Below are 26,215 nucleotides of genomic sequence, written 5' to 3'. Positions count from 1 at the left end.
TACCGCCTCCCAAGCCGAGGGGGCCGGGGGCTCTTCCAGGCAGTCCGGGTGACAGACCTAAGGCCATCCAGGCTACTAGCTCCCAAGCTGAGCGGTCCAGGAACCCTACCAGGTTGTCCTTGGACGGACGATCAGGCTCGTCCTCTTCTTCTGCCCCAGGGGGCGGGGGGTAAGGGATTGTTGAGTGCCACCTTCAAGAGTCGTCCCTCGGCTAGATCCAGCACAGCTACCAGCACAGGTGCTGAGGGCGTCGAGCCTACCGGAGCTTGCTCTGAGGCTGTCTTCCAGGACGTTTCAACTACTGGCCAGCCGGCTGAGGTCTCAGCACCTACCAGAGGGCTCTCTGAGGTTGACATCTCTGCTTCGGGCGCAAGACCCAAGCTGTTTTCTCTTGTGTCTGAGGCTTCTTCTGGCTCAGCTCATTCACGCCCTCCCACCCAGGGCATATCACAAGTTTCAAAATGGCAGAGTGGCACGTGGCAGAAATTGCCAGGCAGGCGGCCATCTTGGATCCGGCTCTGGGTCTCAGTGCTTTTGCCCATTGATTAGGCTTTGCAGGACTATTCCAGCCCCCTTCCTTATGGAAGCAGCAGCAGATCCTACAGTGCAGGGTTTTGGTCCCCCACAGGGGTACATGTACCCATCACAACCCTACAGCTACACGGACCAGGTTCCTCAGCGTTTTGACCAAGAGCAGAGGCCCAGCACCTCGAAGGGCAGGGCTCCTAGGGACCCGGTAGCTAGTGAGGACCGCTTCTTCAATTGCTTTCTCTTCCTCATTTGTTCCCCCGCAGATGAAGGGGCTCCTGAAGGACATTGTGGCTGAGATTATCCCCCAGGTGGTGCAGCCTCAGCCCCCTCCCCTGTGGACTTCTCACGTTCTTCCGGTGCCGGTCCCTCCAACGGTTCAGACCTTACCGGTCATTTTGACCCCTCCACCTCTTCCTAAACCACCAACGCCTTCCCCTCCACATCCGTTGGACTTGTCTGTGGCTCCGTACCTGTGTCTCGGGGCCTGGATTGCCCTCGGCCTGTGAAAAAAAAGGGGCAGGGGGTGGTACGATGACTCCTACGACGATGACCCTTGGCATCCATTGTGGCCTTTCATGACCACCTCCAGGGCCTGGCGGAGTTCATGGATGTCCCTCTACCTGAGGAAGCCCCCCTGGAGTCTGGCGTGCTCGCAGAGGGCTTGGAGAAACCCGGTCTGTAATTACACTCCAGAAGGACGTGTGGTAATTGGTGCAGAATGTCTGGGAGAAGCCCAGGGCCAACGCCCAGATGAACAAGAAGTTGGACAGTAGGTTTATGCTGACGGACGTGGAGCCAATCCTCCTTGCCCCCCACCCCCGCAGCCCCATTCCTCTGTGGTGGCCACGGCCTCCTATTTATATATAGCTGCCTATCCAAGGAGGATAACGTCCTCAAGTTCTTGGGAAAGCGCTGGTAATTCATCTCAGAACTGCATCTGTGGCAGGCCAAAGCGGATGCCCTCTTGGCCGTGGCTAACTAAAAGCTGTGCCGGGAGCTCAGGGGATTTCTGCCCAACCTCCCTTCGGACAAACAAGCCTCCTTCAAGGACGGTCTGGCAGATGCACGGGCCATTGCACAGGACCTCATGGAGTCTTCAGTCTCCCACATTTGACTAAGCCAGCAGGAGGCTGTTTATTGGGGTCGAGATGAGAAGCATGACCTGCATGCACGCCGCCAAGTTTTCATCTGACGCGCAGGAACAAATCCTAGATCTTCCCTTTGAGGGTGTGGATCTTTTTCATTCGAACACAGATGACGTATTGATGAAAAAGAAAACCTCTACTCAAACAGCCAAGTCCTTGGCCATCCTGACAAAGCCCAGTCAGAAATCCTTCCCTCAATCCCAGGGTAGGACAGAGTTCAAACCCCAAACCTTCTCCGGCTTCAAGGTTTTCAGACACGGCGGTACGCAGAGGCGTTACAGGTCACCCAGCGATAACGGAAGGAAGCAGCAGAGGATGTTGTGGGGGGTTTTCCACTCTCCCCTCCTCTGCCTCCACCTCAGACGCCAAGAAGCAGTGACGTCTGAGTCGGGGCACACTGCTCGCCTATGGGTGCGGGGGGCTGTTTGGCTATGTTACAGGTGTAGAGAAGGAGCCAAGTACCCTCACTCAAAGCTCCGCCAACCTGCTGCCTATATGCTGGGAACCAGACTGAGAGACATGTGCAGTACCAGTAAGAATGCCAAGAATAGTGGAAGTAAGGTACCCATTGAGGAAACCATATATGCATTCACGGAAATATGATGGCCATTTAAATGAAATCCCGGAGCAAGCGTGAAAACGAGCAATAAAGAAGACTGGTGTGACGTCATATAAAGCAGAGCTGACACATCCAGAAAAGAGGCAAGAGGATGAACATTCTATGAGATCTGAAGAATAGGTGTTAAACATTTTAGGCTCGAGATGAAGATGCTCATACTATAGAAATAATGAAGAAGATACCAAGTCTTTTTATAATTGTACAGATGCAGTAATGCAAGCAGACAAAGTATTCTTAAGGCTGGCTACATAGTAAATTAGATTGCAGCGATGCGCCAACGTATAGGCATAGGTATGTATGGACTATGAATGTTCCACAACGCACTTGAGCAGAGTCTGGCCCCCTTGAATAGAAAGGCTTTTTTCAGTGTGGCACAGTTGGAAAACACATCTAATGGCTGAGGTGAATCCAAGAAAGGCTTGGCTGGCCCAGCACCAAGAAGTCATGGCCACTGTGATCTTGGATGTTAATGCAGTAGCTACAAAATGTGTGAAAAGCACAAACTCCTGTCAGAGGTGAGGTGCAAGAACATTGAAGACGTCAGAGGTTCATCATTTAATAGTATTTAATACAGCAAAATGCTCTGAAACCTGGTCGCCAGTCACATGAAAATAGATACCGGGTTGAGCTATATCGAAACCAAGAAACAAAGCATGCCTGTACTCCCTTTTATTCTCCGGCACAGAGAACATTTACAAGGCCATGTTCAAAGGCTAATTGACTGGCAGACAGCAAGAGTGATGATAGATGTCAGACTAATTGGGTGGGAAGCTATGGTCAAGACTAGTCCACCAGCACCTGTGTGCCAGCCTGCGTGCTGCTAGCGTGTGTGGAATATTACAAGGGGGTACAAGAGTGCCAACCAACTAGAGGGCCACGTAACAGAGAGCCCTATAATTTGTATAACTAATAGGACGTCATCTATTTGATGACGTTCATAGTGACTTGCACTAGAGAAGGGCTTAGTTGTCCACCTGTTAGAGACCCAATCACTTTACCTGACAAGTATGGAACGTATACCTAGATGTTCCCCCTAAGCCTATCACTTTCCCAAGTAGGTTTTTGTAGTTTGCCACGTAGATTGACGTCAATGAGGACCAGTTTTTACTATATAAACTGTATTTTTTATGACACTCGCTGAGGGGGAAAATCGAGTGCACGTCCGTTGACGTTGGTTGTACTCCCTGTTTTAGACCATTGCAAATAAAACCGATTTACTTTGCCAACTTCCCGAGTCAGTCTGATTATTGATGTTTGAGTATATTCTGCATCCCCATCTAGCTCAAAGTATTGTTACCTTGTCTTAAAGGGCATTGTGTTGGGTACACAGGTTCACAGGATACCTGCAAGCTTCTTTTCAGCAACTCATGGATCCTATCTGTTAGTCTCCACAGACTTCAACATTCCTCTTCCTCTACCATCCTCTTCTCCTTTTCGTCAGATCGGATCCCCGGTTTTTACAGGAGGTCCTTTCATTCTTGGAGATGCAGGCGATAGAAACGGTTCCTCTTGTAGGATTTGGTTACTATTCCAGGATTTTTGCGGTACCTAAGAACAATCGGGCTGGCCTGAGGGTAGTTCTGGTCCTGTCATTTCTAAATCTGTCTTTACCGCTGGAACGTTTCAAGATGATTACTCACACGCACATAGAAGAGTCGGTGTGTAGGGGACTGGATGGGTTCCCTGGACCTCTTTTGACGTGTAACTGCATCTACCCATATATCAACCCCATCAGAAGTTTCTGCGGTTCAGGGTTATGTCTTAGTACTTTCAGTAAAAAGTGCTGCTCTTTGGCCTTAACTCGGCCCCTCATGTCTTCACGAAGTTGATGAATGCAGTGGCAGCCTTCTCCAATGGGAGGGCCATCATCTATACTCTTATCTAGACGACTGGATGGTGAGGGGTCACCCGAAGGGGTGGTGCGCTCCTGCCAGGGTTTGGCGGATACCCTTCATCAGCTGGGGGTTTCCCTCAACCGGAGGAAGTCGCAATTATGCCTGTCTCAGGAACTGATCCTCCTAGGGGTGCGTTGAAACCCTAAAGTTCAGGTTTTCCCCATGCCTGAGAGGCTTCTGTCCCTCTGCCAGGTGGTGGGGCACTTTCTGGCCAACTCTACCACCTCGGCGTGGTGGATACAGCACATTCTGGGCCTGATGGCCACCTGCGTGATGACTGTGCAGCACAGCAGTCTCAAGATGAGAAACCTACAGCTCCACCTGGCTGCCAACTGTGATCAGGAGACTGGGTCTTAGTCGGACAGGATCCCAGTACCACCACTCCTTTTGCGTGATCTTTGTTGTGCTGGTGGCTGATGGACAGCAATGTTTGGGGGAGCCCCCTTTACCCTAGCAGAGCTTACCCTGGTGTGGATGACAGACTCCTCACTTTCAGTCAGGGGGGCTACTCAGGAGACCTATATGATTCATGAAGCATGGTCAAGGACGGAAGCCCTTCTAAATATCAATCTGCTTGAGCTCAGGGCAATGGGCTTGGCCCTCAAGGCTTTTTTTCCCCTAATTGGGGACGAGTCAGTTCTGGTCAGGACAGACTATTCTACTACAATGTTGTACCTGAACAAGCGGGGTGGTACCCGTTTCACCCCATGTGATGCTGGAAATGCATTAGAGGGACAGGGCCTCCCTGTCCGAGTCCTGTAGACCTGTTTCATTTGTGTTCTGTATTGTTTTCTGCCCAGGAGTCCATGAGGGACTCCTGGCAGTGCCACTCTGCCTGTTTTTGGTTTGTTGTACAGACCCATGGGATACCCTTATGGCACCCATGGGTGGGGGTGCAACCCTGTGCCCCTAGTGTGTGTTTTTGGGCAGCTGTGTGTGGCCCACAGAGCAGGGTATGGGCTGGTGGCAGCTCCATTCTGAATTTGACAAGTGCTCTGAGTATCCTCCATTTTGGGATACCCAGGCCCTGCCATTGGAATCAGTTGATTCCTGATAGGAAACCAGATGGCCCCTGTGGCCTCTTGCTTTCTATTGCCTGTTACTTTGTTTTCCCAAAGTCCTGGGAAGCCCTAATTCTGTCCCTTCCCCCTGACTGGCTGTTTGGTGGAAGTTCCATATATGGTGTTGTTGTGTGAAGTCCAGGCCAGACTGGCTGGAGCCTTCCCAGTGACTGTATGTTGTGGGTACACCCTGTGGGTGGGACCTGGGTGAATGGAGCGTGTGACCAATATGCACTTCTTGTTGTGGATGTCTGGTTTCTTGTATGCAATACACTGACAGCCCTGCCCGAAACTGGTATGAATGCAGTGTTGAATGGCTGGCTACTTGTCCAAATACACATTCCTTGTTGTGAGTGTCTGAGAGGGAGGAGTATGGCCTGAATGCACTGTATGCCTGATTGGCTGGCTGACTGCTGAATGCCCTTCTGAGGGATTGGTTGCCTGAGTGTGACCCAGCAAAATGAATGAGAGATCAACTAATATATCTGGGGGCCTCTCACTGCTAGAATTCGTTCAGAAGCTGAAGTTGATACTTGAAGCTTATCCTTGAAGCCCAGCTGGAAGAAGATTTGCTGTTGCATTTGCTTCGACCCGATCCGAAAGCTGTCGATTTCGAGGACTGATCTGAGAGAGGACCTGGTTAGATGCCCACTTCCCGTGCTCTGAGGGACCATCGAGCACCGCTAACCTTCGCTGAAGTGCCCTGGAAGACGGACCCTCCACAGGCTGCCGACCAGAGACGGGGACCGCCGAGGAGAACGAAGATCAGCACCGGACATTACGCCCACCGTCGTCGACCAGGGTTTGCAAGTCTGCTGTAACTGCTGGAGGCCTGTCGAAGCTGTGTTGCCCAGAAGCGGGGACCGCTTGCCTCTGGGCCATCAACGATCGGATCCGCACACTTCTTTGCCTAAGACTTTTGATTCACAGACATGCTCGTCCGCACCACCGCCCGCCTTATCAAGCCGGAGAAGGCCAGGCAGTCGACGCGCCGAGGAGCATCCGCCGGTGGGTTTCCTGCCACCCAAAGACCGTAGAGACACCGGACAACTTGATGCCCTTGCTGGGCCACAGTTCTTCACAATCTCTTTGCGGTCCTGAACTCTCTACATCGAGGTGCTCCGCACGCCTCTTCCTCACAGGACGTCTTCCACTCAAAGTCGACAAGCACCGCCAGGACCGAAGCCGCTGCCTCGATGCTGCTGAACTTCCATCGAGGATGCTCAACGCTTAGTTAACTTTCTTTGAGGCCCATCGACGATCCGTGGCTCCTGCTTTAAAGGGAGCCACTCAAGAAGGATCCCTCGACACCTCCTCGGGAAACTCTGCTATTCCAGGTGCATTTGGGTGGTAGAAACATTATAGAATGGTATAAGACTAATCGAACAATATATGGACTGGGCTTGTGATATATCTTTACTTTACAGGTTGGGGGCGGGGGGGGATCTCCACACAGAATTGTGTCTAGGTAACAGGGCGAGAATTCTGCCAATTGTTCTAACCAACTGCTGTCCTCCTATGTCTATTGCTGGTTACCTTTATTAAGTGATTTGTGTGGCATTTAACCAGAGTACAGTTGATGAAATCTAATAATAATTGTGGTACCACTTAGAACTGTATATATTTGCCATTGTAGATTTACTGAGCATAAAGTGAGTTATTGTTATTGTGTATATAACCTTGACCCTTAATTATAAAGACCTGTTTTTTAACTAATACAGTGTGTGGACATTCCTTTGTGGGTGCTTGGGGACTACACTGTACTTAAGAGTGCATCACCTCCTGATAAGCTAGACCCCGATTGCTCGTCCATTGCTACCAACAATAGAGATTCTTGGCTGGGGTCCTCTTTGCCTCTCCTCTACCATATAGAGAGCAGAAGTACAGACTTCCCCCCCCCCCTCCACCCACTCCAGTCTTTACACCCCTCTCCTCTGCATGGAGGCGGTTTCGATCTAGGCATGGGCTCTCACAGTAAGGATTTGGAGTTCTGCAGTCTGCCTGCTGGTGGACAGCAATGCGGATGCTGAGTCACTTGGGGTTCAACACTTACGAGTGGGAGTTGCACGACAACTCCTTGTTGCCCCTATTCCAGCTTTGGGGGTTCGCGGACCTGGCCTTGTTTGCCTCTCCTTTCAATGCCAAGTACCCCCAGTTTGCCTCATGGGAATGTCAGGGGTCACTAGGAGACACCTTCCAGATTTGCTGGGACGGCCGCAGGTGTTTCGTGGTCCGCCCACCCCTCTGCTGCAGTGGAACCTCTGCAAGTTCTGGGCTTCAGTGGGCTGCCCCCCAATGGCGTTCGAGACCCTGGTTTTCTGATCTGCTGCAGTTGTGCTCCCAGGGTCCCGTCCATCTACCTACATCCAGCAGGGGCTTCCTAACTCAGCAGCGCGGAGCAGTGTAGCATCCGGACGCAGCCAAACTGGCCCCTCCGCATGTGTTTTCCGCAGCCAACCGGGTGGTTAAGGCACACCTTAAGGGGTTGTCTGGGCTTTTTCCTCTGGTGCATAGCCCGCACCCGGTCTGGGATCTCAATGTGGTTCTCTCAACTTTGCAACACTATCCTTTTTGAGCTGATGGCCTCTGGACATCATCTTGGTGACACTGAAGATGGTTTTATTGGTGGTGCTCACCTCTGCATGCATGGTTAGTGAGCTGCAAGCTTTGTATTTGTGCGATCCATTTACCACGTTTCACAACGACAAGGTCGTTTTGCGCACTTACCCTAACTTCTTGACTAAGGCGGTCTCACCGTTCCATCTGAATCGAGATATCTGCCTGCCAGTGTTCTTCCCAAAGGAGGCAAAGAGGGCCCTACATTCCTTGGACCTCAAAAGGCTTATGTTTTATCTCTCTAGCACACAATCCTTCAGACAGTCTGAGGCACAGTTTGTGACTTTTGGGTGCTCCTCCCCTGGCTCTCGGGCATCCAAGTTTTCCATCGCCCGTTGGATGCTCCAGACCATTTCAGAGGCCTACATGGCCATGGGCAACCCTGTTCCTGAGTGGATTCGTGCTTATGCGGTCAGAGCTAAGGCCATGGCCGTCGCATTTCAGATACCCACTTCTTGGGATGTCCTCAGCAATGCGGCCATTTGGGTCACTCCATTGGCCTTCTGTAAACACTATTTGCTTGACACCAGATCCAGGTGCAATTCAGAGTTTGGTCAGGCGGTTTTGAAGAATCCTTTCGCTTCATTCTAGATGTGAGGGAGGTTGTCGCAGCTCCACCCTATGTTTTTGTTCGGTGAAATCACCCACAAGGATGGAGGAAAAGGTACAGCACGCATGAGTACTTAAAGTTACTCACTGTAGTGACTAGTGTACTCATAGTCCATAGTCCCGTTTCCTCCATACGTCCAGCCCACCTTCCCCCGCTAGTATGCCAATGGCTTATAGGTAATATGACTAACTAGGTATCGAAGTGTTCAAAGGGGACTGAGGTGAGGTGCCAGAGGGCGTGGCGTTCCCACATCTGAGGCCGCGCGCTATACTAAAATTAAAGGGTAAGCTAATTTTTTCACTGCCAAAGGTTCTGGTACCGTCACCATGTAGGTGGACGCCCATAAGGATGGAGGAAAGGGGCTATGGACTATGATTACTCTAGTCACTACAGTGAGTAACTTGTATTGTCTATGACTCAGCATATGACGAATGTGTGCAAACGTACTACCTTCATGGACTCAAAGGCATGTAAAGTATTATGATTTGTCTAACGCAGCTTGTATAATACCCATTCTTGGCGCTCAACCATTTTTTTCCCCTTCAAAACAGGTCTTAGCGGATGGATATCTTATGATTGGAATTGATGGCTCAGAAGCCGCAGATGGCTCGGATTGGTTTTGCTATCATGCCACTTCACCGTCTGTATTTCCTGTTGGGTTCTGTGAAATTAATTTGATTGAACTAACTCCACCCAGAGGTATGTGGTGTTATCCAATCTAGAAATATGTATGTTTTTATAAATTATCCTTTAAGTAAATGTGTGCAAAAATCGGTGTGCCCCTGCCCCAATGTGCCCTCCTTCCGATATCCAACTTTATGAAACCCTGGCATCTTGAAACCTTACCAAAAAACAAGGCTGTTGCTCTGGATCATCTGGGGCATCCAACTAAGCAAGAGAACAGTTTCAACTACTCAGTTTGTTCAGGTTACATTATATGTTACTCTCTACTTGTGGTGTTCCCCAGGGGTCTAACCTCTCGCCCTGACTCTTTAATCACTACCTGGCACCTCTGGCCCACCGCATCTCTACTTTCTGCTCTAACTTTCAGTGTTATGTGGATGACACCCAGCTCTCCTTCATTGTCCCTACAGCCTCATATGCTCCTTGTCTCATACCAGACTGTCTGTCCGCAATTCAGGAATTATGTGCCTCCAATGATCTCTGCCTTAATGCCAGTAAGAATTAGATCCTCCTCATTGGGACACCTGCTCCCGCCTTCAATCTCTCTCTCTCTCTCTCTCTGGCAGCCCACCCTGGGCCCTCTACCTGCTCCTTCCTGTGAGGCTAAGAACCTTGGGGGGGGTCATCTTCGATTCCACCGTCTCCTTCTCTCCTCACATCTGACGTCTTTAAGAAGTCACACTATCAACTGCACCTCATCAGAGGTATTTTTCATTTTCTCACTTTCCCCCAGAAGCTCACTGTCTTCAGAGCCCTGGTCCTCTCTAGGCTGGATTACTGCAACAGCCTTTTAAAATCTGCCTTCCTCTACACTTTGCCCTTTACAACCCATCCAGAACAGAACTGCGAGACTTGTCCGTGTCATCAAGCCATGGGATTCGTATCTCTCCAGCACTAAAGTCTCTCCACCGGGTCCCTGTGGCTGCAAGGATCAAGTTCAAGACCCTCTGCATTGTCCACAAGGCTTTCTGGGGCTGGGCACCACACTATATCCAACTTTCTCTTCCTAAACATCTTCCTTCTTGAGCCCTCCGCTCATCCATCTCCAACTCTGAGGGTCAGACGCGTCTCCAGGCAGAGTGGGAGGTATATCTCTTTGGCTGGGGCCTCCCTCTGGAACAGCCTTGCTGCCTCTCAAACTTGAGCAGGACCATCTAAAGTTCCGGAAGCAACTCAAGACCTTCCTTTTAGCTTTCGCTTTCTCTCTCCCGCTCCCTTGCTGATGTCCCTGTCTGCTCCGCACTCTGGTTACCTGGCCACCCACTGAACTTATCGGACCAGGCTTCTGCACGACCAGTTGCCCTTGCACTACCTCCGGGCCCCCAACCACTTAAGAGACTGTATCTGCAACCCTACAGTCCCATGACTCTCTGCACTTATGAGCCACCTACCGAAACACTTAAGAGCTACTTGCACTTCCTCTCCACCCCCCTCCGGCACTTCTTTCCCTCCCACCTGCACTTCTCCCCCTCCCCGTACTTGCGTGATCTGAATGACACAAGGCCTAGTAAGATCGTTGTTTTGTCCTCCTCTGTCCCTCTTTCCTTGTCGCGCCTAGAAACACTTGTGTACAGGCCCATTATAAATGATCGATCATATATACTTTGTTCAATTGCTTTCCAGCTAGGCTTGCACTTTATAACTTTCGTACATACATTAAGATATTCTCTTAGCAGTTTGACTAAAAGCTTAGTTATGAATCTTCACCAATATCCTCAACAAAGTAGCATCTTATCTGAGTTGTGTGTGAAGAGATTGGAAGTCAACAACACATTATTTGCCATTACCTGAGTCTTTCCCGTCTGACAAGGCCCACAAGCCAGTTTGCTAGTGTGTGCTTGTGACATTTGTTTAAATTTACAGATGACGTCACGCGCACACTTAAACGTGGCGTCATTGCGGCAACACGCTGGTAGGTGTCTTTTGCAGCACCCTTCTTTCTGCAGCCAGGACACCAGTGCGGCCTCTCGCACCAAGAAGGTACTCGTGCTTGGGATTTAGCCCTTTTTCACCTGAAGCTACAGGAATGTGCCATTAGAGGTTAGTCACACTTGTTTGTTGCCCATTCAGACCGCTAATCACAGGGCCCCAACTAGCCCTCGTTTAATATTCACCTTCTCACTTAGCTGTTAGGGCCATTGCCATTATCCGTCCCCGAACTGTTATTTTCTCCACACTTGGAACAGGCACAACCCCCATATTCGGGTCGCTTCATCAGACTACATCAATTAAGGAACTTTGAGCTCCTTCAGAACATCATTTTTTTTCTTTGTCAACACACCATTAGGTGAGGAACCCTTTTATATTTCTCTCTCATAATTAGTGTGTTCTATACTATTGCTAAGAAGTCTCACGACTTCTCTTTTCCCCCTTTTTTGACTCAAAGATGTGGTGGTCCATGTCACGAATTGTGGAACTGTTTCGTGTATGAACATACTTTTCACGTGCTACTTTATTTCATGTACCATGCTTCTACACTCATGTGGAGGGAGATTTATATGGTATGTCCTCAAATATATTTTTTACTGCTCTCGAATCAACACCTACATGTTTTTGATTGGTTGCAAGACCCAATCAAATTATAACCAGTTATATATATATTTTTTTGATGATCAGATCACTACACTCCTGATACCGGACAACAAGGTCAGCTTGCAGTCATGACATGGGCAGCACGTCTCACTCTGCATGCCATCCTAGTTCCACTGTCACTATATATACCTGGACAGATGTGTTCTTGTCTTCTGATTACCTTTTTCGAATTGTCACCATTGTTACACATAATTCAAGCAAAATGACACTAGTGGAAATGAGGTGTCAATGCACTTACAAATGCATGCCTGATTTGTCAATGGAATTCTCTCAATGAAAGTGAAATTTAGTCTCTTAGGCATTACCCCCTTTTGATTTCTGTTGTTCGCTTTCCACCCATCCATGAAGTCATCAACTGATCTTCGGGTATGGTACCTTTAAATTATTCTGTGTATTGCATGGAATAACTTCTGTTATAATTCACCAATACTGGTGATTTGCATTTGGTTTTACTATTTATTTATTTTTTTACTATACCGTGACTTTGTTCTTATGTTTATCTATTTTATTATGATTTGTGGCTTTCTTTTGGAATGTGTTTTATTTTTTATGACAGCCTTGAAGAAGACCAGTCAGATCGAAACATGCGTCGGCTCTTCAGACCCATAGACAACAGAACTACCCTGACCCTCCCCAGAAACTTCAGAGGGTTTGGTCTCCCAGATTTCTACCTCTGTTATAAGGCTACCCAATTACGAATCCTGGTAGAGAACATGAGGAGTGACATGGGCACATATTGGATGTATTTAGAAGACTCATATTCCCATCCTAAGAAGGTTAGAGGTCTTTTATGGTCCCAAACTAAATCAATTCCAGCAAAGGCCAGGAATCATCCAGTACTGGGGGTACTATGGAAAGAAAATGGCCCCAACAAACAACTCTCTTCCTGGCCATCCACATTGAGCTTGCTGTGGGAAACGCCTATGGATCTGGGTAAAAAGGGATTCAAACAAACACAACTATGGTTAGATAGAAGCCTGTAGAGGGTAGGGCAACTCTTTCAGGAGGGACAATTTAAGGACTATGTGAGGGTGAAAGATATGCTGGGGGGACAATGTATTTACTATATTTGATTTTTTGCGGTTGAAGGGTATATGTGCAGAACCCAGAGTGCTCCCCAAACTTTCCCAACCATTGTCCGACTTTGAACGAACCATGAACAAGGCCACCACCAGGAAAGGCATTGTATCCAAGATGTACAGAGCTATGGTGATAGCAGACCTGTCGGGGAGACAAAACTTAAAACATTATTGGGGTTCACAAATGGGATTGGATATATCTGAGGCTACTTGTGTAGAGTCTGCTACAATGGAACATAATTCCTATATTTTGCTTTGTTTGCACTTTTCCCCTCAAACTATCGAAAATGTTCTCTGCAGGGTCCTCCCTCTGCCCCAGGGAATGTGGCCAGCAAGATACATCATACCATCTTTGGTGGACTTGTCCCAAGATTCAGGTGTTCTGGGCTGAGGTCCTTAGCTGGATAAAAGAAATTGTGGGAATATCTTTAAAACTTGATCCGCTGCAAATGCTTTTGGGAGTCCCAGGTGAGGGCCGGTAGGCAGCCCGACTTCCGAGAATGTGGAGGCTATGTTGAGAGCTTGGAGGGTGGCAATAGCACAAAGATGGGAAAGTAATTCTGCCCTGTCAAAAGCAGTTTGAATAAACTGTGGGATATTTTCATCCTAGAGAAGTTCACTGCAATAGTAAAGGACGGCATGGAGGCTTTCCACTTAAACTGGGGATTGTTCATTTTGAAATAGGGGAGTAGTAAACCAAGTTTATAAACTCGTGAGCGGGCTTGGCCAACACTGTCGACAGTATGGGTCTCTAGTTCTACCCCAGTTGGGATAGATATGCAAAGAGAGCCTCAAGCATTTTACATTGGGTGTCTCCAAATTTGTCTCCATTCTTGTTTGATCAAGCGTACACCTTAAGATTTATGTGCTGTGTGTAGTGCAAGTCTATATGAGATGGAGTGGGTGGGGGGAGGATTGAAAACAGAACTTGGGTCATGCTAAAGAGGTAACTGATTTTATTTTTAACGTTCCTTTTGCCAAAAAATGAATACAAAAGAAAGTTTAAAAATAAATGTTCACCTAAATATTTCAATATATTCTACCGTACTCTAAAAAGTGCTATGTGCGTTGTAATATATTCGGTATTAAGATAATCAGCCCAAAATTCTGTTGATTTTATTGAATCATAGTTGTCATTTTACCTAGAATAGTCATATATACAGGGTCTAGCCGCAGGCATTCAGTTAGAAGGTGATTGGTGGTTTCTTTGCTGGCCCCTGTACCTGGCAAATACTACAAAAACGTGCGTCTAGGGGACACTTCCATTTGGTCGCACAGGTTGCCCGTACAGGAAGTTGGTTAGTGTATAATTGCAATCGAAATGTACGTGCTGCTGGATCTCAGCAATTTAGTAAATAGAATTGAGGTTTCATATACCTATGTACCTCCTGTGGGTAATAATGTAACTTCATCAGATTTTTGTAATTTCCCCCAATCCCATCTTGAAATCCTTCTCTTAAATGCCCCCCTTAGTGTGAGGTATTTGTTACTTTGTTCAAAATCAGGCAACCAGTTTAACACATCACAAACCTCTCTCATTAACATGGTGAATGGGTCCCGAATTTTACCTGTGACTTGCAAAGTGAAACTAACTCGTAGTTTCCCTAAAAGGGCAAACAGTGGAGATGTTTTAGCTTTCAAGAAGAGCTCACCTCTACGTTTCAGTAACAAGGCCTTCAAAGAAAGCAAGCCTAACTCGAGACGGATATACTCTGTCGGAGTTGAGCGTGGTTAGCCTAAAATTGTGCGCCAGAAAAAAACCCTAGATAGTGTTCAGCCATTTCACATCCTTTAGGGCAAGTGCCTCCAGACCATACAATACTGACGGATATAACCACTGTGGGCATAGGACAAATATACCCCCCAAGTGGAAAACCGGCATATGGATTTGCACATTTCTGTACTAATAACATTCTCTGTTTGACCCTTCTTGTTTTGTCCTCTATTATATTCTTGTATCCTGAGCTATTTGAGATTGCTAGGCCCAGATACCTATGTGTGTCTGTGTATTCTTTTGTCCCCCAAGTCGTATTTAGAATGGGTCTGTTTACCTTTTTTGAGGATATGAACATAGTTTTGGTTTTTGTTAGATGTACTATTAAACCATTATCCTGCGCATATTGACACAAATCATCCAGCAGTGTTTTCATGCCCGTAAACAACTGATCAAAGAGAACTAGATCATCGGCATAAAGCATAGATGACACGGGTGGAATCAATTTTAGGAGGGCATTTTGCCTTTAGAGCCAGCCGGACTGGCAGATTTGCAACGTATACATTAAAGCACAGTGGTACAGGTATGGACCCTTGCTTTACTTCTTTTATTCTTATTGGGTTAGAGAGTAGCCCCTCATCGTTCAGTCAAATCTATGCAGTAGTATCAGAATATATGGCTTTAATTACCTGCAACAGCCAGTTTCGGAAACCCATCCCCCTCAATTTAGTCCATACGATGTTGCGGTCTACGTGGTCAAACACCACCCGAAAGTCAACAAAGACGATGTACAAAGATGAGTTCTGGCTGGATTTCGCACGAGATACGAAGGTATACAAGTTTGAAATGGGTATAAAATGTTGTTTTGGTTAGCCCTGCTTGAAGATGGTCCTGAACACAGGAGGCGAAAACCTTCATGGTAGTATCTAGGAGAGAAAAGCAATCAATAATTCTCCAGGAGTAATCGATCGCCCGACTATTTACCTGGACCAAAATGGACCTTTTCCACGATGCCGCAATAAGACCTGTGTCAAAACATACTAAATAATGTTACAAGAACTCTTGACCAAAGCATATGATCGTCTTTCAGTAATGAGGGAGCCAGCCTATTCGGCCCAGGCACCCATTCGTTTTTCAGCTTCATAATAAGCTGCCTCACACTTTCAAGGCTAAATTGCAGGGGCCAGGCTTAAGCTCTTTCGCTGTTCTCGAATCCTTACTCCGAGAATCAAACCTTCTGGACTCAATATAGGACACCCAGGTTTGGTCGGCAATCGGGTTTAATACCCTAGTTGCAGGTTCACCCCTAGCCAACCTTAACACCTTCCACATTGATCTAGAGTTCTTACTACTCAATGCCCAAATCGTGCATTGCCATTTTGAGTTTAAACCCAATATGCGCCTCCTTTTCTCCCAGTTTCGATACAAGTTTTTTAGCCTTCTGACCTCGGACTTCCTTGTTAATATAGGATCATTATTTTTGGCAATTTTCCTCAATACCCTACAGAGTTTACACGTAGCCACCTGAATTGCTGGATCAAAGAAACAAATGGGCTTCTTATCCATGGAGGCAAGGGTTCTACCCTTGACATATCCAAATCTGTGGGCAATTTGGGCTAACCAGGACTCTAGTTCGTCAGCTGTTAAGAGGCGTTGACATCAATGTCATCCTCCATCTTGTGGTGTAATTCACTACAGACTTTGCAGATATTGCCTGCCAACCACCTAAGATTACCCTCCTGATTAGTAGTCGGCGTACTAGGGCCTTTTCCACCAGATGTCAACATGGGGGAGAGCAGCTCTAGATTTATCATTGAATGGTCGTGGGAGGAGGTATCACACACTTTTAGATCTTTTACAACCACCAATAATTCCGGATTACGACATAAGTAGTCCAAAGTGGCCCGTTTATTTCCGGATTTCCAAGTGGGTTGTCAGGGTTATCAGTGGAAGTCCTCCCATTTTATAGTTGACAGTTCCCATTCCTTGAGAAACCTCATCCACTTAACACACCTGTCGTTCACTTTATTTATTGCCAATGTACTTTTAACCGCAATGAGTTTGTAATTGCGCTTTCGCCTCCCAACAGTATCATATTGTTCATGCTGTCACTACCCCAAGTTGTTCTAATTGTATGGACATAGTCACAAATATCAGCAGTGCAATGGCCATCCGGAGGATTCTATACTTTGATAATCAACATAGTGTTCTTTAGTCCTCCACCAATATGCAAGGAACAGAAAGTCTCTTCACAGTGTTGGTGGGGGTGGCTCACTCCCCTCTAAGCTTCCTTGGGTTTCTCAGTACTTTCTCTGAGCCAGGCTGAATGCTTTCCTTCTCCTGTCATTTACAATGCAGTTCGCAATGCCAGGGGGAATTACTCTTTTCCCCCCAGTCTTTCTAGTCTTCCCTCACAATGACCAGAGAATCACTCCCTTCTCTTGTCTTATCTCACAATGTTCACAACTCCAACCTGTGTTGCTGATCCAGAAAGGAGGAGCCACAAGAATGCTGAAAGACTGCTGTGTTGGGAGACCAGAAGGCGCGCTGAGGTGGACCCGTACTGCAGATACTCTTTGAAGTCAAAGGAGGCAGACTGCTGAAGAACAACAACGCCGGAGAGGCATGGCTGGATATTTGCTCCATGCCTCAGTGAAAGCTGCACGTGTACACAGATTTTCAGCATTGTTGGCAGTATTGTACTGGAAAAACATGTTTTCAACGTTATTCGTTGCTTATGTTGGTCTGCATGGCTCATCCAAGGACACGGTGCTCACAAAAACTGGGATACACAAGTGCAGGCTGGTACCTAATAAGGTTGCTATGGACACTGTAAAAGTTGACTATGAGTTAGAGTTGTTTTCTTTGCTGTTTTGAGAAAGGGAAAAGCTCTGCTCCTTGAGGTTACCATAGGTCACTCCGGCTGGCGGACTAGCGGTTAGCCCCCAATGTGCAGACGCTCATGCTAGAAGGTTCGAGAAAATGCCACCTCACCTTTGTGGAAGGCTTATAATGCGGTGCTCTGGAAAGGTCAGGCTGAAAGCAAAGCCCTCAATCAGAAGGGGGTGGGGGGACACTTCGCTCCGAACCTGTTGGTTGCTGTGCTCTGTGCCTGGCTGTGTTCCGGGGATTTCCAGCCGCTTCTGGCAAGATGAGGAATGAAGTTGCACCGACGGTGATGTATTCTCTTTAGATCACTGTCTTTTCTGTGATTTATTACCGTTACATTTTATTCCTTTATGTATGCTTAAATATGAATAAACAGCTGTATAAGAGCCAACTTATCTGCTAACTGCGTTGGTATGTGTGAATCATTGCATCGCCTACCTGCGTCCAAGGTTTGCCCTTCAGTGTACTGGTGATAAAAAGATATACGTCTGTCCATGCACTTATTGGCAGGCAAAACACCAACGCAACTGGGGAAAGGCACAAATCCTCTTCCTTGTGATGGTACTTGGGCGGGAAGGGCGCCAAGTACCCCAAACCAAAGTAGAAGGAAAACCCGGGTCTAAGACCCACAACTACAAGCTAAGACGAGCTGAACTATCCCCTTGACCATACTTGGCAGGCTAGTGAACCAAGTGGGTCACAACGGAGGAGACTTGGATCAGGCACCCTCGCTATACATGAACTGTGCAACTGAGACGTCTACACCTATAAACCAAGAAAGGCCAGGGGAAGGGAGTCATTCCCCCTGGTGTGTGGGGAACGACTCCCTACCCCTGGCCCTCTCTCAGGCTTTCAGAATGCCAAGATAATGACTCTTTTCTCTTGGCTCTCTTCAGATTAGTTCTAAAACACCAGGGGGAATGACTCCCTTCCCCTGGCCTTTCTTGGTTTATAGGTGTAGACGTCTCAGTTGCACAGTTCACAGCTTAAGAACTTAGGTGGCTGCTGCTTTGCTGTTCAGGCTCCTATCCTATGGAATTCAGTGCCTGTATCCATGCGCCACGCATCATTATCACTGGCTCTAAAAAGGCGTTTAAGACTTTTTTGTTTAACTCTAATGATAAGCTCCTGTCCTGCCTCTCTCACCCTTTCTGCCGACCTCTGATCTTGTTCTCTGGACTCCTCTTTTCTTCTAGTGCACTGAGGCCTACGGGCATGTTGCGCTCTATAAGAGATTATTAACATAACAACTTTACGTGCGGAAGGCACAGACAAAATGGCGACATGCTCAGACAAGATGATGCCCAGGATTGAGGCCTGCCAACATAGTGAAGCGCAAAGGGGAGGACCTCCGGCCAGGGCAAATTGGGGTTCTGTGACTCTGGTCATGTGGTCCATGTCCTACCCGACATTCTCTGGTCAGTCAGGTACCAGGAGGGCATGTACTCGCAAGGAAGGAGCAGACAGCAGGCCTTAACTCCACCTCAGCCGATGCCAGTGCTGGATCGCACCCAGCCCTCGTGCAAGGATAGTTTTTTCTTGACCCTCATGATGTCCCACGGATTGGGAACATCCTCAAGGGCATAATCCAGGAGATGCTGCCTCCCACACTGCTCCCTGTGCCGGTGCCTAGCAGCATTTACCTCCTCTACCTCTGTTGCCCAAGCCACCGTAGTTCCGGTAGCGGCACCTACACCCCCACTGCCAGCTGCCGAGCCTCCTTCAACGGCAGAACTGACACCTGCGGACCCAAGGACTTCTTCTAACACAGGTGACCAACAAGACACTGACGAGGAGTAGCAGGACACGCCTTCCTCCGCTAGGGCTTACCATGACAGGATTGCAGGGAAAGCCGACTACCTGGCAATTCCCCAACCACAGATGGAGTCGTCAGACTTTGGGATAGTAGCCGAAGTGCTCACGATCAAAGCTGAATCCAGATCGGGCTTATCTTTACAGAAGGACGTGGATGCCCTTGCTAAAAAGGGAAGCGCAACCAACAAACAGAGGTTGGATGCAAAGTTCAGGCAGGTGGAGGGAGACACTTTGCTCTTGTCAGAGCACCCTGAGCCACTTTCTCCAGTATTGCGGCGGCATCTATGAATGCCAAGCCCCAGACCTCCGCCATGAGCACTGCAACTTCAGCCTTGCTGGGCAAAGAAGAGAAAATGCTTGAGGCATATGGGAAGATCTACTCAAACGCAGGACTTCATCTCAGGCTAGCCAATGTTGACGCCATACTGGCAGCGGCTAACCAATGGCTGTGGAGAGAGATGGCAGATCTCTTGCCGGATGTCCTGGCTGATAAACAAGTCTGTTTCAAGGCGGGTCCTGAAGAGGCAAAACTTGTAGCACAGGACATGCGTCTGTGGTGGCGCACATAGATACCGTGAGCAGGGCTATCTGTATGGCAACGGACATAAGGACGGCATTGCACAAGGCAACTATATTCAATCAGTATGTCCAGGACAGGATCTTAGACCTACCCTTCGAGGGCGGTGACTTGTTCCAGCCCTCCACTGACGAGGAACTTTATAAGAAGAGCTGCTCACAGACAGCCAAGTCCCTGGCCATTCGCATTAAACCAGCAGCTAGGACTTTCTCACAGGGCCACTCCCGCTCAGACAGAGACTGAAAATCTTTATTTATTTATTTATTTATTTTGGTGTCTTCCAGGACTGCCCGTCTAGGCAACTGAACAGGTCACCCAGCCAGCCGAGGCGAAAACACCAGAAGTCTGCAAAAGGGCTTTTTTCAGTCCCCCTCGGTCATCTGCCTCAGGCTCAAAAAAAGCAATGACGGCTCTTCCTAGGTCCACAGCACCCCAGTCGGGGGCAGGCTGGTCCTGCACAATCCAGCTTGGCGTTCACTTTTTAATTTTTTATTTTATTTGTATATGGGTTAATTAAACCATTACAAAAGTGAAGAATTTACAATTTATACAAAGTAAAAGTAGTCGGCAGAACAAGAGTATCAGCCATATAGCAATTGTATAATAAAAACAGTAATTTTTATGAAAAAAGATACAAGAGAAAAGAGAGAAGGAAAAAAAAGCAAGAGAGAAGTACAAGACCAAAAAAAAAAATCAAATCCTTAGGCCCTTTCAGGGTAAAAATTGCCTTACCTATACTAGTAGGAGAATAATAAAAGGAAGAAAAAGAAAGAGGGGAAAAAAGAATCCAGGCAAACTGGTCAGGCATCAAATGACAGAGGTGACATATATATGTTTGTGGCCATACAGTTTATGTAGAGCAGTCCAGTTGAAGATTGCGGATGAATCTAGACAATGCCAGTCTCTCTCGCGTATTTTGAATACATAGACAGCGTTGCCACACCAGATCAACAGATGGCCCCAAGTACAGATCCTTAAGTGAGCTCAGGCAGGAGTCTCTTAGAGTATTAAGTTGCGTACAGTATAAAATAAGATGTTTGGGCGTTTCAGGTACTAACTGGCAAAATCTGCATAGACCATACTCCACCTTGATTTGCTTTCTTCTCAGTTTAATGTCTAAAGTAGGAAGGATATTCCAGCGTAATCTTAACAGGGAAGATCGATGGATTCCATTTGGAAAAATGGTGAGAATCTGGGAGAGAGACCCACGTTTCTTGTGTTCGTGTGATAGATGGATCATAGAATTATAAGGAAGGAAGCAGTCAACTGTGAGACCAATCATAGTCCAACTTCTTTTTAGTTTTCATTGGGTTGGTGATTAGTTGTTCTAGATCGGAATCCACATTTTGAAGAATCATTTCACACGAATTACAAAATTTGAGTAAGAAACCAGAGTGCTCAGTATTCTTTCCAACGAGTTCCTGTAGAGTGTTGGGTAGTGGAGCCTTAAGTTTCGCATAAAGCGTAAGCATCCTGCAATGCACACAAGACTTTAAGGAGACATATCCTAATTCATAGCGGATTGCAGTCAAAGGGACCGCATTCGGTAGGCAGAGGACCCGTCTCCAAATTGCACCTTCAATGGCGTCGAGTTTGCAGACAGTTAGCTCCGTACATAGTTCCAGACCATATTTCAATTTGGGGTCTATTTTCCCTTCAAAGAAGAGGAGGGCTGGTTTTATGGAGAATCGACCGTATTTACGGTCGATTTTTAAGATCAGATTTTCCAGTGCCTTAGCTTTGTTAAGAAGCACATCAAGCTGCCCTCTCGAGCACCTACATGCACCAACATAGTAGCCCAGGTAGATAAGACTGTTGGAGTTGGGCACCCTAGCCCCCTCCATGTTCCAGGAATATCTTAGTTTCTTATAAGGTCTTTTAGATAGTGCAAGGCTTTTAGTCTTGAAGGGATTAATAGTCAGGCCGTTGATCTTGGCATAGTTGCCAAAAATATCCAAGAGGCGCTGGAGCCCACCTTAGTTGAGTTGAACAGCAGGAAATCATCCGCATAAGCCAGCCATACAATCTTACTGGAACCCATTCTTGGAGCTAATAGACCCTCCTTGTCAAGATGTTCAGCTGCATCAGAGAAGTACTGGTTGAACACACACGGAGCTACAACACACCCCTTTCTAACCCTACAGTGAGTACGAATGATAGATGAAATATCGCCCTTTTGGTTTAGGCATATTCTAAAACCATAATTGTTGTAAATCCCCTCCAATAGACTTAATAGACCCCTTGGCAGACCCCAGGACGCTAGCTTGCACCACAACCTTTGACGGTCAGCGCAGTCAAAGGCTGCTGAGAGGTCCACCGAGGCCATAAAGATAGTGCCCCTGACCCTACTCCAGGCAGCATCCTGAATACATTTAACCACGATTCCGTTGATGTTAGTAGAATGGGATTTGCGAAAACCAGTCTGGAAAGGGCTCAATGGATGACAGTTTTTTCCTATTCCTTAAGATGAGAAAGAAGTAGGGCAGAGAAGATTTTGCAGTCTACATCTTTCAAGGCTATAGGCCGATAGTTTTTGGGATTGGACCTACTGCCACATTTAAAGATCGGAATGACATTTGCTAATGACCATGAGTCTGGACAAACCCCAGATTGTAGTATGTCTCTAAACTCAAAACACAGAAGGTTGGCACATAGGTTTGGGTCAGACTTAAATGTGTTGTTGGTTAGCCCGTTAGGGCCAGGGGCTCTAGATCTTTTACATTTTGTAATTAAGCCCAAGACAGTATCGATCTCAATGGAGGGCTCCCATTTAAGTGTGGGGCATTTTGGTATACTGTCTATAAAATTTTGGTCCCCCTGAGATGGTTGAAGGGCAAATCTATTGATGTAAAAGTCCGACCATACTTGTTTCAGGATCGGATTTGATAGGGCAGTAGCCGAGTTGGTGTCTGTTGACGATGGCCCAAAATGCTCCCACATTCGACCTAATAAGGATCTGCAGCATTAGTTTGGCGTCCTGTTGTAAAAGCTGATGCTTAAGTGATTTACACAGATTTCTATACGTTTGTTTAATCTTTCTAATAGCTCCAGATAGTGTGACCCCATCAAGATTCGATGACCTAAGTCTCCTAAGATCTTTATGCATAGTAGTCTTAGCCAACGCTAAGTCAGAATTGTAGCAATGGGTATGCCAAACAGCAGGAACATAACTAGCCGATCGTTTACCTAATTGATCTACCTCTGCTTTTACAAGAGACATGACGGCCGTTGTGTTAAAGGTGGCCATTTTCCACTCAAGAGTAGTTTGATTGAGTGTTGCCCTTAAGTTTTGATTAAGGGTGTCAATGTTTTTTGGTGTCCATCGAACAGCAGTACCAGATGAATTCGGTATAACCTGTAACTGAGTCTGCAGTGTCCCATTAAGGTAGTTTAGCTTAAAAGTGCTTGTTAGAATGCCATGGCCACTCCAGTTATTCATGTTAATTTTAAACGATGTACACTTTTTACATAAATGGTCATCCACAAAAATATAATCAAGCATGGAGGTAGAATCTCCACGTCGCCAGGTATGCGAAGTGGTATCGTCAGTTAAGATTTAGAGTAGCCCACCAGGGGCTGTAATCCAACATTACGCAACCCAACATACCATGCATACATAGCCCGCTTGTTTTTTCCTGGAGCAACATAGGACCACCGTATTCATCTCAAGTTTCCCATGGGGGCTTCTCAAATACACATTCACAGGTAAAATCCCCCGCTAGCAAAACATGCCCAGCGTCATTAATGGAAGACCAGTCAAATATAACCTGAGAAATAGCTGTAACAAAAACATCGACCGCTGCCATGCCACTGTGCCAATAGATATTAATAATTAGTAACTTCAGATTGCCATTTCTGTATGGAAGATCCACGCCCAGGGCCCCAAAAGGAAGGCCCAAAAGAGCATTGCCCTTGAGGCCTATGCAATTGTCTACAGCGATCAGAAGACCCCTTACTGGTCTACCCCCAAGTTCTGTCTGGCCAACTGTTCATAGATTTGGTAACCATCTAGGTATGGGGTCGAGGTCATCCAGGTCTCTAATAGGCATAAAATATTGGCGTCTCTCAGCAGCGACAGGCAATACGGATTGGTAAATAGGTGGAGCTTGCCTCTAGAGTTCCATGACTTGAAACATAAATCAGACCACTCGGATCAATCCCGGAGATAGGCTGGCTAGGGGACAAGCTTCTGCCACAGGGTCTAGATGATGGTAGCCCAGTCAACATCTGAGTCCTGCTCCTTTACTGATTTCTTTACTTCTGCCCTTTCCTGAAAGCCCTGCAGAGGGTCAGCAGAGACTTTAGAATTTTGCTGAACAGTAGCTGGCTCGTGCTTCTCTGTTTCCCAAGATAGTCTGGGTTCCACATCGAAGCCCAGATCCCGCAGAGGCCCGATCTGAGTAAGGATAAGTTCCTTAACTAGAGGAGAAGAAAGAAGTAACAGGCTACTATCCCGACACTCTGTCTGGAAAGGCCACCCTGGCGATGTCTTGAGAAGAGATCAGAGAAAGAGCAGGTATTTCAGCAAATATAGTCAAGACGTTACATCTGTTCAGACAGATTGGTACTTCCAAATCCAACAGGATCTTTATTCTGATTAGATTCAGCGGTTACTTATTAGAAGTATTGTTACGCAAGTGGCCCTGTAAGGTGGACAGAAGTTGACTTTGGGGGGCCTTTTAAGCTTGTTCCTTGTAAGATAGGGAGATCGAGCTGGGGGGTCCTGGTAGATGGTTTATGGTGCCGTTCCACCAAATCTCTTATGCCTGCACAGATAGATGGATACAGAGTTACTGGAGGGATGTCGTCCTCCTGGAACTTCCCGCACCCCTCCCCAAAGTCCAAAGAAGGTGCAAAGATTTGAGGATGGTTAGGTTTATAATTTGTGAAGGTGTTAGCCCATATTGGCAGCAGAGATGGTCGGCCAGTTTTCTCATCACCAGGACGTTGATCATTTGTGGAACCTTTAGGCTGGTCCACAGAAGGTGGTGCAGAGTAACCGGCGGGATAAGGGCCAGGCCCCTGGGCCATTGGTGAATCCAATAATATAGCATCTTCATCAAGAGTCTTGGTTTTCCCAAAGCCACATCCCCAACGCGAGGCCGAGGGGGCTGGCAGGGGTTGGATCGATGGCTGTTAAGGAACATCAGACCCAGCGATCTTCGGCATCTCCAAAGGGGTATCAAAATTGCACATTTCCGTGGCACAAGAGTTGTGCGTTGGCAAGAGTTAGCATATCAGTTTGGGCAGTTGAATCGACCAGCTTTGGTTTCAGTCGGGTGGCAGCAGGGTTCTCCAACCCCTTTGAGATAGGCCCTAGGTTTGGTTTAAATAGAGAAAGTGCAGGTGTTTTAACAAACACTAGGCTAGGTCGTTTCATTGCCACTTTCCACTTAATAGATCTTGGTTTACGTAGGGTGGAGTTTTTTTTTTAGGAGCGCCGATCTCAGGAATTCCAACCTGGGTCGAAGCACCAGCCACAGGTGGAACATAGTTGGCAGTGGCATTCAGGTCAGGAGGTTTCAGAAGTACGTTGGCAGGTAAAGGAGGGGGTGTAGCCCTCATAGGAGAACAGTCAGAACCTTGGACCCGTCGTAGGGGCATCAGGAGGGGCTGCGCTATCCAAGATTTCTATTATCTCAGTTCTTGTTGGGAGCATCTGTGAGGCAGTTGAGGAGGTTGGACCACCATATGAGCCCAATAGCTGGGCCTGTGCTGTTGGTCTCTGGGACAGTTCAGCTCCAATCCAATCAACTTTGTTGGTTAACTCCACAAGGATATCTGTGCCAATACAGTCAATTTTAGAGTTGACTTCCGCTATTAATCTTCGGGAGTTTTTTTTAGTTCTGCCCAAATGTTATCATACAGGTCGACAAATGAGCTAAGCACCACATTTAGGGCAGAAACTGTCAGATGAGTTAGTCGGATAGATTCATCCAGGTCTTTGAGGGTATGGTGTAGTCTTGCAGCTTCCTCATGCACCTGGTTATCGTCCCAAGTACTTGCATCCTCCTTGGGATTTACTTTAGCCGCGTCTAGCCCCTCGATGATGTTTGTGAGGGAAGTTGCTGTATTTTGGGAAGGACCACCCCTAATCTGTGGATTCGAACTCAGAGGAGTTTCACCAGCAGAAGGCAAATCCATAGATTTGTCTGCACATTCAATAATACTGATGTCAGTAATATTATTGCCGACAAAAAAGTCCTGGGTAGTCATGGCTGAGTGGTCCAACATAGCGTTGCCTCTGAATGCTTTAGGTAATTTAATTTCCGTACTTGTTGAGGTCGCTTTCAAGATGTAATTATCGATGAAGGTTTGTCCCAGTATAGGCTGCATCAGTTTTTGTTTAGGGATTTTGGGGTACAATTTTCCATTAGGAATGGCAGGA

General features: G+C 47.1%; 1 protein-coding gene across 5 annotated transcripts in view; it reads left to right on the top strand.

The window, feature by feature from the left end:
- Nucleotides 1–26,215, top strand: part of MBTD1 (mbt domain containing 1) — a 1,870,500-nt gene that overhangs the window by 1,085,584 nt on the left and 758,701 nt on the right. For all 5 annotated transcript variants that reach the window (XM_069654918.1, XM_069654914.1, XM_069654913.1 and 2 more), the window contains one exon: nt 9,029–9,176. In XM_069654918.1, the coding sequence (XP_069511019.1) occupies nt 9,029–9,176 (148 nt within the window). The remainder of the gene's footprint in view (nt 1–9,028; nt 9,177–26,215) is intronic.

This window comes from Ambystoma mexicanum, chromosome 3q (assembly GCF_040938575.1).
Source record: "Ambystoma mexicanum isolate Mex_15411 chromosome 3q, UKY_AmexF1_1, whole genome shotgun sequence".
NCBI classification, from domain to species: Eukaryota; Metazoa; Chordata; class Amphibia; order Caudata; family Ambystomatidae; genus Ambystoma; species Ambystoma mexicanum.
Note: the sequence above shows the minus strand (reverse complement) of the source record. Positions and strands in the feature narration are given on the sequence as shown.